This window comes from Mesoplodon bidens, assembly GCF_964165515.1.
Source record: "Mesoplodon bidens genome assembly, chromosome: 3".
Lineage (NCBI taxonomy): Eukaryota > Metazoa > Chordata > Mammalia > Artiodactyla > Ziphiidae > Mesoplodon > Mesoplodon bidens.
The window spans coordinates 106,501,828-106,514,077 of NC_138178.1; the positions used below are offsets into that span (position 1 = coordinate 106,501,828).

The window sequence follows — 12,250 nt, forward strand, 5'->3', positions numbered from 1 at the left end:
GTAATGCTACCTCTGGGAGTGAAACTGCAGTCCTGGATAGGAAGGTTTATCAAGGTTGCTAGTGAAGGAGTGAAGAAAAGAAAATGCCTCGGGTGGTCACAAATGGTTCAAAATCCAATGTAAGTGGCATGACACATTCAGTATTTATGATACATGATCTAAACAAATAAAAACTCTAAATGTTTCAGTGGGTGTGAATAGGGGAATGAGGAAGGAGAAGAGAGAGACTTTTTACTATATATCAGAACACTCTAAATGTTTCAGTGGGTGTGAATAGGGGAATGAGGAAAGAGAAGAGAGAGACTATTTACTATATATCAGAACACTTTACAGTGATCCTCTGAAAATTTCCTAAAATTTTTTTGTGGTACACGGGCCTCTCACTGTTGTGGCCTCTCCCGTTGCGGAGCACAGGCTCCGGACGCACAGGCTCAGCGGCCATGGCTCACGGGCCCAGCCGCTCCGCGGCATGTGGGATCCTCCCGGACCGGGGCACGAACCTGTGTCCCCTGCATCGGCAGGCGGACTCTCAACCACTGCGCCACCAGGGAAGCCCCTATAATTGCTTCTTAAATGTTATTTATTTATATTTGGCTGTGTTGGGTCTTTGTTGCTGCACGCGGACTTTCTCTAGTTGCATGGAGCGGGGGTTGTTCTTTGTTGTGGTGCGCGGTCTTCTCATTGTGGTGCCTTCTCTTGTTGTGGAGCACAGGTTCTAGGCCCGTGGGCTTTAGTAGTTATGGCTCACAGACTCAGTAGTTGTGGCTCGTCGGCTCTAGAGCTAAGGCTCAGTAGTTGCAGCGCGCGGGCTTAGTTGCTCCATGGCATGTGGGATCTTCCTGGACCAGGGCTTGAACCCATGTCCCCTGCATTGGCAGGCGGATTCTTAACCACTGCACCACCAGGGAAGTTTAATAATTGCTTCTTAAATTGATAGTTTTTAAGTTCATGGAAAGGACCTTTGAGATGTAAGAGCTTATGAATTCACGGAGAATAATTTAAGCATGATGAATTAATTTCCTTATGCATAGAGTGGCTAGACCAATGGACTAGAGAGATTAAGGATTATTCCCAGGTCTCTGGGCTCCCTACTACTTGGTGGATAATTGTGGGCTGGTGAAGACTGAAGCAAGAAGAGGTTAGGAGGAAAGAGAATAAATTAAATTTGAGATATCATGAGATATCCATGTAGAGCTATTAGGTAGGCAATTGGATACCAAAATGTGGAGATGTGGAGACAACAAGCTTGGGCTGGAGAAATATATTTGGAAAAAGATGGATGGAGATGCAGGAGGAAAAAGTAAATGGAGAGGTAGGAGAAAAACTTGGATCAGGTGGTGTCTTAGCAGTCAGAGGAGAAATGTTTCAAGAAACATTGACTGTATTGAGTGCTGCCAAAGAGTTGAGTAAGATGAGGAAAGAAATGTTTCCATTAGGTTTGATGATGTGCTATTATTCTACTTACATGCCATGGAAAAATACCTTAACCGTAATTTTTCGTTTTCTTATTTGCAACTTCAGTTTCTCAGCTGTTACGGGCAATGACTATGGATGTAGTTTTGTTAAAATGAATACTTGGCTCTTTTCTGTTGCAAAATATCCCCTGCTGGCCAGAGGAAAATTCACACCTTAGTTATTTGGGGACTCTCCAAGGATGCTGACATTATCTATAAAACAGTATTGGCCATTCCTTGCTACCAGTAGGGATGGAAACCCACCACACCTGCTGCCAATGAAACACAATAGTGGTGCACAACACTGGAAACCTGATGGCTGCGGGGACGCTTTTGTGAATATAGAGGCCGATCCATCCCCCTGTTGTATTCAGTTGAGGATATGCCACAATATAGCTGCTTGGACACTAAAGTATGTGGAATGTAGTGAGGCAGCCCTATCAGCTCACATGCACTTAGTCCTATCCTCAGAGAACACACCTGTCTCCAGGATGGCTGGATTTAGCACGAGCTTGTCCGCTGCTATAGCTGGCAAACTATTCCTCTATGCACCACCATCTAGCCTCCTCCTTTCCTTTTGGGAAGTTCCACCTCAGGGACTTCTCATTGTCCTTCCAGCTATCCGGCTTCTTTCACTGCCCTCCCAGTGCATCAGATACATGTGAATATAGCGGGAAGCTCAATGGACTCTTCAGTTTCTTTGCAAATTAATGGCCAGAAATGGGGAGGGTGGAGCCTGTACAATTTCATTAGCATAAGAACTCTATCCCTCACCCATTTAAGATACTTTGTTACATACATTCACATCACTTCTATGAAGTTTGAAAGAATTCTCATAGAATCAATTTAAAATAAAAATAAGCCTCAGAGAGGTTAAATAACTGTCCAAAGGCTCGCAGCACATGAGTGGACAAGGTAAAACTTAAATCTAGACCTAACTGACTTCAAGGCTGTAGTCTTTTTTAAGAACAGCTTTATTGAGGTACAGGTGTCATGAAATACACTGCACATATTTACTGTGTAAATTTTGATAAAATTCGAACATATATACCCATGAAACTATCACCACAATTAAGAAAATGAACATACATGTCACCAACAAACATTTCTTCATGACTCTTTGTAATACTTCCCTTCTGCCTCTCCCTGATACCCTAATCCCAGGCAACCACTCATCTATTTTCTGTCAGTATAGATTAATTTGCATCTTCTAGGATTTTATATAAATGACTACTTATAGCATGGACTTTTTTCTCTCAATTTTTTTCACTCAGCATAATTATTTTGAGGTTCATTCAGAGCATTCTGTGCACTATGGTTTATTTTTATATATTGCTGAATAGTATTCCATTTCATGGATATGCCAGATTTTACTTATTCATTCACCAGCTGAGGGATGTTTGAATTGTTTCCAGTTTGGGGTCATCACAAATAAAGCCACTCTGAATATTTATGTGCAATGTGCAGTCTTTGTATGAAGATATGCTTTCATTTCTCTTGGGCAATACTGTGAGTGCATGTTTAATTTTTTTAAGAAACTTCAAAACTGTTTTTCAAAGTGGTTTCTACCATTTTCCATTCAGTTTGAGTGTATGAGAATTCCAGTTCCTCCACATCCTCACCAAGGCTTGGTATAATCAGTGTTTTAATTTTAACTATTTTAATAGTTTTGTTGAGGTATCTCATTATGGTTTTAATTTGTGTTTCCCTAGTGACTACTAATGGTGAGCATCTTTTTTTGTGTGTTTACTTGCTTTCTGTGTATCTTTGGAGAAGTGGCAGTTCTTTTGTCCACTTTTTGTTGGGATGTTTCTTTTATTATTATTAGATTTTGTATTCTGAATACAATTTCTTTTAATCAGATATTTAATTTACAGACATTTTCTACCAGTCTGTGCCTTCATTTCTCATTTTTTAAATGGTGTGTCTTTTAAATATTTTCATTTTCCTAACAATGTCTTTCAAAGAATAGGAATTGTTAATTTTGATGAAGTCCTATTTATAGATGTTTTGTTTGTCTCATGGATATTTTTTGTCTAACCAATGAAGTTAGCCTAACTCAAGGTCACAAAAATTTTCTCCCATGTGTTCTTCAAGAGGTTTTACAGTTTTAGGTTTTACATTTAGGTATATGAGCCATTTGGAATAATTTTTGTTTCTAGTTTAAGGTATGGATTGATGCTCATTTGTTTTGCTTATGAGTATTCTTTAGTTCCAACACAGTTTGTTAAAAGATTATCCCTACTCCATTGAATTTGCCTTTAGTGTTGTCTATATCTATCTATGTATCTATCTATCTATCTATCTATCTAATCTATCATCTATCTATCTATCTATCCATGTCTATACTGGACATTTCATTCTGTTCCTTTGGTCTATTTGCCTATATTTAAGCCAGTTCTACACTGTCTTGATGATTAGCTTTTTATTAAGTTTTGAATTCAGGTATTGTTAGCCTTTCGATTTTGTTTTTTATTCTAAGTCATTTGGGCTAATCAACATCTTTTGCATTTCCATAGGACTTATAGAATCAGTTCATCACTTTCCTCAAAAAAAGAAACCTGCTGGGATTTTGATTGTGATGCTGTTGAATCTATAGATCAATTTAAGGAGAACTGACATCTCAACAATATTGAGCCTTCCAACCCTAAAGGTGGTTATCTTTCCATGTAAGTTCATTTTAATTTCACTAAGTAATGTTTTACAGTTTTTAGTTTAGAGGCTTTTACATATATTTTGTCAAATTTATCCTTAAGTTTCTAATATTTTTGGATGTTATTATAAATGGTATTTTTAATTATAATTTCCTTTTTTTGTTGTTAGCATATAGAAAGTACAACTGGTATGCTTGATCTTACATCCTGCAACCTTGCCAAGATCACTTATTAGTTCTAGTCTTTTTAGATATTCTGTACGTTTTCTACAAAGATGACAATGTTGTCTGTGAATAGAGTTTCACTTCTTCCTTTTCAATTAGATGCCTACTATGTCTTTTTCTTGCTTTCTTGCATCAGCTAATCTTGTACTCCTACTCCTTCATTTATTCATTCAACAAATATTTTTTGATTGCCTATTATATATCAGCCATGGTTATAAGTGAGATGAATTCAGTGTGAATGAGACAAGGAGGGTGGGTACATGTTGTCATGGAGTTTACAACAATCATTCAGTTGTTTAAGAAAACAGATGTATTTAAACATGAGTGCTAATATTGGTAAGGAATAGCTAATGAAAATAGGAATATTTAGCTTAAAAAATAACAGACAAAGGGAAAATAATTATGCTGTCAAATATTCAAGGGATTATTCAGCAGAAAGAGATTTTTTTTCCTGTATAATTCCAGAGGACTTAACTAGGATTAGTGGTGGAAAGTTGAGGAGAGAAATTTAAGCATTTGTTGCCACAAAAAAATATTTGATATTGAAACAAACTGCCTCATAATAATCTTGCTATGAAAAGTTTATCAAGAGGCTGGATAATCTTTCATTAGGTATACTATAAAGAGGCATCATACTCAGGTAGAAGACATAGTTAAAGGATTACCAGAGAGGTTACCAATTTGGATGATCTGAAATTCTTTATCTACAAAGACGAATGGGACAAGGTCTTTGCTTGTATTCTGCTTACAATCTCTTCAGAAAGAAAAACAGATTTATGATACAGAAACATAATGCAATTCTAATTATGGTTCAAGATACCAAATGAAGATACTTATACAAAGTGGGACACAATTAATGGCTATATAAATGGGACAAATAATATATTCAACAAGAATTGTTCAAGACATTTTTTGTCAATCAAATTAACATATATAAATGTAATTTTATTATTTTTTCCACACATTCCAGCTTCTCTTCAAAATTCCTATCTGCCTTGTCTTGAGTGTCCCTTCCTCTCCTTTATATAGTTTCTAATTCTTAATTCCTCCTTCAGTGCTGGTGTTAAATCCCAAGAACATCCTTCTGAAGATCCCCTCAAAATTCTAGTCTTCTGTGGTCATTCCCTTTCCTCATTGATTGTTTACACTTCAGTTAGATCATCAGGAAAGAAAGTAAGTCTTACATCTCTAAGCATGTCTGATCCCTAGAATTATATTCACAACATGCACTCAATAAATGGGAGCTAATATTATTATAATGACAATAATGCATAAAAGAGATCAGGGAGAAAAGACTATCATGATAACTTCAGGTGTCATAGTTAGAAAATGTTCTTTAGAGGAGGTGGAATTTTACCTCCTACTTCTCTCCTGATTCACTGATACATTTAGTCACTTAATAAATATTCACTGATGACTTCTAAGTCACATCCTGTCAAAGACTGAGGATACAAAAAAGAACAAGGCAGACATGGCTCCCTGACTCAGGAACCTACATTCTTATTAGAGAAATAAGTAAAAAGACAAATACACAGATAAATAAAGGATTTACAAATGATTAAGGAAAAAACTAGAGACTAATTTTTTGTAGCATGGTTAGGAACAGATTTTCTGAGGAACTGACAGGCTGGAACATGATAAAACGGACATGCAGACAGTGTTGGGAGCAGGGCAGTTGGGGTCCATTTAGGCAGAGGAAAGCGCTTCTGCAAAACTAGTCATGTGAGAAAGACCTTAGCTTTTACCAGGAATGAACAGGAGGTCATGTGCCTCCAGCCTGGTGGGGAAAGGGGAGATGTGGATGAGATGATCTCAGAGAGGTAGATGGGCCCGGGTTGTGTGAGGCTTTGAAGGCTATGGGGAGGAGTTCAGATTTCCTTTTAAGCATAAGGGAAGATGTTACAGGACTTTAAGCAGGAAAGTGACATGACCTGGTAGTTTACATTTTTTGAGAACATTGGTTGCTCTGTGGGAAATGGATTGACAAGAGTATGGAGTTAGAAGGCAGTTAGCAGTAACCCAGAGAAGAAATGATACTTCCTTGAACACGGTTGAGGTAGAAGAACCGGAGAGAAGTCAATAATCTTCCATTTTGCAACCTGATGTGGCTGATTTAAGCAGCCCTTTGAGCTTTAAGAATATCAGAATTCTGCTCTTCTAGACTCAAATCCAGGCTGGAAGGAATGCGCTTTTTTTTGCCTAGGAAATACATTGTTCTCTATTTGGATGCTGTTTTATTTATGGTGGCTTGGAAGAGGGCTGCTGATGAATGAGGTTTATGGATGCCTCAGGTCTCCATCAGCCAAGCACTGGCGACACCTCAGATGACCCTCCCCAGTACAGCTATCTGCTGCACTGGCAGCAACGCGACCTGCTCCTCTGCAATGTCGAGGAGCTCTAACTGTTACAGCAGGGGTCCCCAACCCCCGGGCCAGGGACCGGACCGCTACTGGTCTGTGGCCTGTTAGGAACTGGGCTGCAGAGCAGGAGGTGAGCGGCAGGTGAGCAAGGGAAGCTTCATCTGTATTTACAGCTGCTTCCCCATCGCTCGCATTACTGCCTGAGCTCCGCCTCCTGTCAGATCAGCCTCAGCATTAGATTCTCATAGGAGCTCAAACACTACTGTGAACTGGGCATGTGAGGGATCTAGGTTGCCCGCTCCTTATGAGAATCTAATGTCTGATAATCTGAGGTGGAGCTGAGGCTGTGATGCTAGCGCTGGGGAGCGGCTGCAAATACAGATTATCATTAGCAGAGAGGTTTGACTGCACAGAGACCATAATAGATCAACTGCTTGCAGAGTAATATCAAAACCCTATCAGTGAGTGGCAAGTGACAATTAAGTTGCATCTGGTGGCAGACTTTAGAGTAGCAAGTGAGTTGATGTACTTCAATTGTACAGCTGCATCTGGTGGCAGGCTTTAAGTCAGAATCCGACACTTATTTTCATCTGTGCGTGGCCCACCCATTATTTTATTTACCACTTCCATCCGTGCCTCTTTCCCGCACTGCGCACTTGTCTCAGTCACAGTTTTGGTAAGCCTACAAGCTAACCCTAGCCCAAATGAGTAAAAAAACAAACGTTGCTGGAGAGCTTCTTTGAAAGGGGGAAAGACCCAATGATGAGACAGCAGAGGACTCTAAGACTGCCAACAGAAAGAAGGCTGCATCAAAAGAAAATACCAAGAGTCCTACTTAGATTACAGGTTCATTGCAACAGGTGATTCACATTCTCCAAGCCCACTTTGTATATGTGGTGACCAGTTATCCAATGAAGCCATGAAACCTTCCAAACTGCTTTGCCACATGGAGACCAAGCACCCGGCATTAAAATACAAGCCTCTGGAGTTTTGCAAAAGAAAAAAATGTGAACGCAAAGAACAGAAGCAATTACTGAAGGCCACCACTTCATCAAATGTGTCTGCACGGAGAGCACATTCTTAGTAGCTAACCGCACTGCTAAACCTAAGAAGCCCTTGACTATTGGTGAAGAGTTGATCCTGCCTGCTGCTAAGGACATTTGTCATGAACTTTTAGGAGAGGCTGCAGTTCAAAAGGTGGCACGTGTTCCTCTTTCGGCTAGCACCGTAACTAGATGAACTGATGAAATAGCAGAGGATATTGAGGCATGATTGTTAGAGAGGATTACTGAGTCACCGTGGTACGCAATCCAGGTTGACGAGTCTACCAATGTTGACGACAAGGCACCAATGCTTGTTTTTGTGTGATATATTTTTCAAGAAGGATGTGCATGAGGGTGCGTTATGTGCACTTTTGTTGCCAACCAACACCACAGCTGCAGAACTATTCAAGTCTTTGAATGATTACATATCAGGGAAACTGAACTGGTCATTTTGTGTCGGTATATGCACAGATGGAGCGGCTACCATGATTGGACAGCTTTCTGGCTTCACTCCTCTGGTCAAAGGGGTCACTTCTGAATGTGAGTCTGTGCACTGTGTAATCCGTAGAGAAATGCTGGCTAGCCAAAAATGTCACCTGAACTTAAAAATGTTTTGCAGGATGCGATTAAAATTATCAAGCACATTAAAGTACATGCCCTTAACTCACATCTGTTCATGCAGCTCTGTGAGGGGATGGACACAGAACATACATGTCTTCTCTTGTACACAAAAGTGAGACGGCTTTCTAAAGGTTCATCACTGGCCAGAGTTTTTGAGTTACGAGAGCCGCTCCAGAGATTTCTTTTAGAAAAACAGTCACCTCTGGCAGCACATTTCAGTGACACAGAATGGGTCACAAAACTTGCTTACTTATGTGACACATTCAACCTGCTCAACGAACTCAATCTGTCACTTCAGGGGAGGACGACAGCTGTGTTCAAGTCAGCAGATAAAGTGACTGCATTCAAAGCCAAACTGGAATTATGGGGGCTATGAGTGATCACTGGGATTTTTGACATGTTTTAAACATTAGCAGAGATTTTGAAAGAGACTGAGGCAGGGTCTTCTTTCTCCCAGCTGGTGCATGATCACCTATTTCAGCTTTCAAAGGAGTTTGAGCATTATTTCCCAACCACACAAGACCCCCGAAATGGGAAGGAATGGATCCACGACCCATTTGTGAATAAGCCCAGTGAATCAACTTTGTCCATGCTAGAAGAGGATCAACTGCTTGAGACTGCAAATGACAGTGGCCTTAAAAGTATGTTTGAGACAACTTCAAATCTCCATACATTCTGGATTAAAGTCAAGGTGGAATATCCTGAGATTACCACAAAAGCACTGAAAAGCCTGCTTCCATTTCCAATATTCTATCTTTGTGAAGCAGGGTTTTCTGCAGTGACAGCAACCAAAATGAGATTATGGAGTGGACTGGACAGAGGCAACACACTTCGGGTGTCACCATCTCCCATCAACCCCAGATGGGACCATCCAGTTGCAGGAAAACAAGCTCAGGGCTCCCAGTGATTCTGCATTATGGTGAGTTGTATAATTATTTCATTACATATTACAATGTAATAATAATAGAAATAAGATGTACAATAAATGAAATGTGCTCGAATCATCCCGAAACCATACCCCCATTCCCCGGTCCATGGAAAAATTGTCTTCTACGAAACCTGTCCCTGGTACCGAAAACGTTGGGGACCACTGTGCTACAGGATCTAGTTTGGAGTAATGCTTACTTAAGAAAAACCATTTGGATCCCTTCATTATCAAAGGCAAGAAATCTGGTCAAGATGGTGACTCACCATGTATAGCTGGAGGGCAAGCTGAATACCTAGGCACACCCAGATGGATAAATTCCATAGTTTGGGGAACATTGCCCCCTCCCCTGACACGATATTGTCATTTCAGCAGTAACAGTTCTAAAAGGACAGGAAGGCCATACGTCTTGGCATGAGGCTGCCCCTACAGCTGGGAAATACCTTGGCCTACTGATAAAGGGTGTTCATTCATGTCCAAGTCCACCCTTCCGCTTTCTTGAAGCCCATCCTTTCATTTCCTTCAAGCCCAATCTTAGTCCAAAGTGTTCGTCAGCTGCCTTGGAACCATAAACAGCAGGGCTGGGCCAGAAACCTTCTGTTAAACCCAACTAACTGTGTGCAGATGTTTTTAGAATAAGAGGCTCATTGTTTCAGTAGAATCTTGTGGCAGAGGTTTGTTTACCCTATCCTTACTATCACCGGCTGTACCTGGTATAGCATAGGAGAGAAACTGCCTACTAAGCTTTTAACACAATGACTATAGCCACATGGGTTCAGAGAATAGAATCCTTGCCCTCTTGTTTTTCTCTAAAATGATGGACATATTTCTGTTTAGTCAGTTGCTTCAAAAATTGGGCCTCCAAGAGGTATATAACATAGCTCACGTCCAAAGGAAGGCAAGTGGAAACTGCAGTTTCACAAAAACCAATTCATTCAATTCAAAAACTGCCCTCTATGGACATGATGAAATATGAGAAGGTAGCTGCCAGGGTCTTTCAGGAAAGGTTTTTTCATTCTTAAAGTTGTAAGAAAGAGGTGGACCTACATCTATGCCTCTGGACATCCTGTCTGAACATGGTGATTGGGATGCTTATAGCAGCTTCGGTGCTGAGAAGAAAGTTGAAGCTGATTAGAAAGGCACACAGACTAGGGTTCTGGGTGTCTTCAAGGATATCTAGGAGCTACTGGACTCCTTTTCTAGCAGGGGGTTGGAAATACTCCTTTTATGTGAGATAATCTTATTGTTAAAGTCAGTTGTTATCTTGGCTTCAGGTTTTCTACCTGCTTGAGTGGGTGAGAGAAGATTCCCTGGCTGTTTTGGAAGGGCTTTGGGCTCCTGGGAGTCAACTAAAAGAGTAACCTCAAAGTTTTAAAATGTAGAGGGACCAAGGTCCTGAGGGATGCTCCCAGTGAAACTAATGTGTCCCCATGTCAGATGGTACCTCATTCCTCGGCTGATTTGCAGGAGGCCTCGACCCTTCTCAGGTGAGTTCCGGGGCTGCTGCTCTGATGGTTCTCGAAGTGCCTTCTGACCTTGGAGTGTGTCCTGTCACAGGCACTCTCTCTTTCTTGGTGTTTTATGTTTTCTCCTTGCACAAATTCTACCTGTTAATGGGAGAAAGATGCAAACATTTTAAAGAATTACTTGCAATCCTAGCATTCAGACAATGTTTAATATTATCTTGGCATATATACTCTATATGTGTACGTGTTTCTGATTCATATTTATCCCTTCAAAAATTTGATCATCATACTGTATATAAAGTTTTATATACCCTTATTTGAGCTCATAACTATATTATAAGCATCTCTACCTACTACTAAATACATTTTGAAAGCTTAAAAAGATGCCCTTTGGTCTGGCAATGCCTCCAGGGTATTCTGGTACTCGTTGAAGGCATTTGGGAATGAGGCAGATAATGTCTTATGTTAATTAATCAAAAAAATTATTTCTCAGTACCATTTCTAGATTTAATATAGAAAAGTGGATTGATGATTCTGGAGGCCTAGTTGCTAGGCCACATTCTCTCTACTTAAGAATAGGACATTTTTTGTAGCCAACGTGATGACAGTCCATAGGTACTGAACACACAACTCTGTGGTGATACACATCATGTAGTATTTGAGAGCAAAGCCACAGGCTTTCTGGATTCCCCCTTGCTTTGCTGATTGCCTTTGAGATGAACTTAAGCATGCTAGTTAGCATCTCTAATTCCCCTTTTCCTCCTTTGTAAAATGAAAATAAAAATAAAATCTATTTCATAAGGTTGCTGTAAGAACTAGCATAATTCTGAATACAGAGCACTGAAATGTTAGCTATGTTTATTATTATCATCAAAGTTTTAGGAACATTACCATGAGTTGATACTTACCTCCTTTAATCTAACTATCCTCCAAAAAAAGTAGGAATTAAGGAAGGATTAAACAGGCAGTTTTTTCCTCTGTGCCTCACTCAGTTGACTCTCCTCTAGGATGTCTATGTGCCTCAGATTCTTACCATGTATAAATCCTCACTATTCCCAGAGCACAACAGACCTTTCCATAAGTGATTTCATAATCACTTGTCTACTCGTGATTTCTTCTGCTAGAATGCTCACCCCCTCCTTCACCCACCTGCCAAATGCTTGCTCATCCTTTAATATCTTCCCCTCTATGGAGCCCTTTCCCACATCCCCAAAGAGTTGTTGTTCCATTCTTTACACTCCCACAACACCATTTTTAAACCAATATCTTTAACATAGCACTTACCATGGTATATTTGTAACTGATCTGTTTACATGATGATTCTTCCACTGGAGCGTTTTTTTTTGGGAGGGAGGGGGGCGCGGATCTGGGAACATGTCTTTGTCGTCTCCAAAGAGTGCAATAAACGCTTACTGTGTGAAAAAAAAATGAAACAAAACTATAAGCCATACATTTCCCCAGGGGAAAAAAACACATGAACTTTCAGGAGTCTGAAGAGCAGAT

The 12,250-nt window shown here is 40.2% G+C and overlaps 1 protein-coding gene across 1 annotated transcript in view; it reads right to left on the minus strand.

The window, feature by feature from the left end:
* The window catches only part of LOC308614321 (uncharacterized protein), a 59,805-nt gene that overhangs the window by 36,011 nt on the left and 11,544 nt on the right, over positions 1-12,250 (minus strand). Inside the window, exons 3-4 of the mRNA XM_081228640.1 lie at positions 12,032-12,159; positions 10,726-10,888 (exon numbers count right to left, since the gene is read on the minus strand). Of these exons, the coding sequence (XP_081084766.1) occupies positions 10,727-10,888; positions 12,032-12,159 (290 nt within the window). The 3' untranslated portion in view covers position 10,726. The remainder of the gene's footprint in view (positions 1-10,725; positions 10,889-12,031; positions 12,160-12,250) is intronic.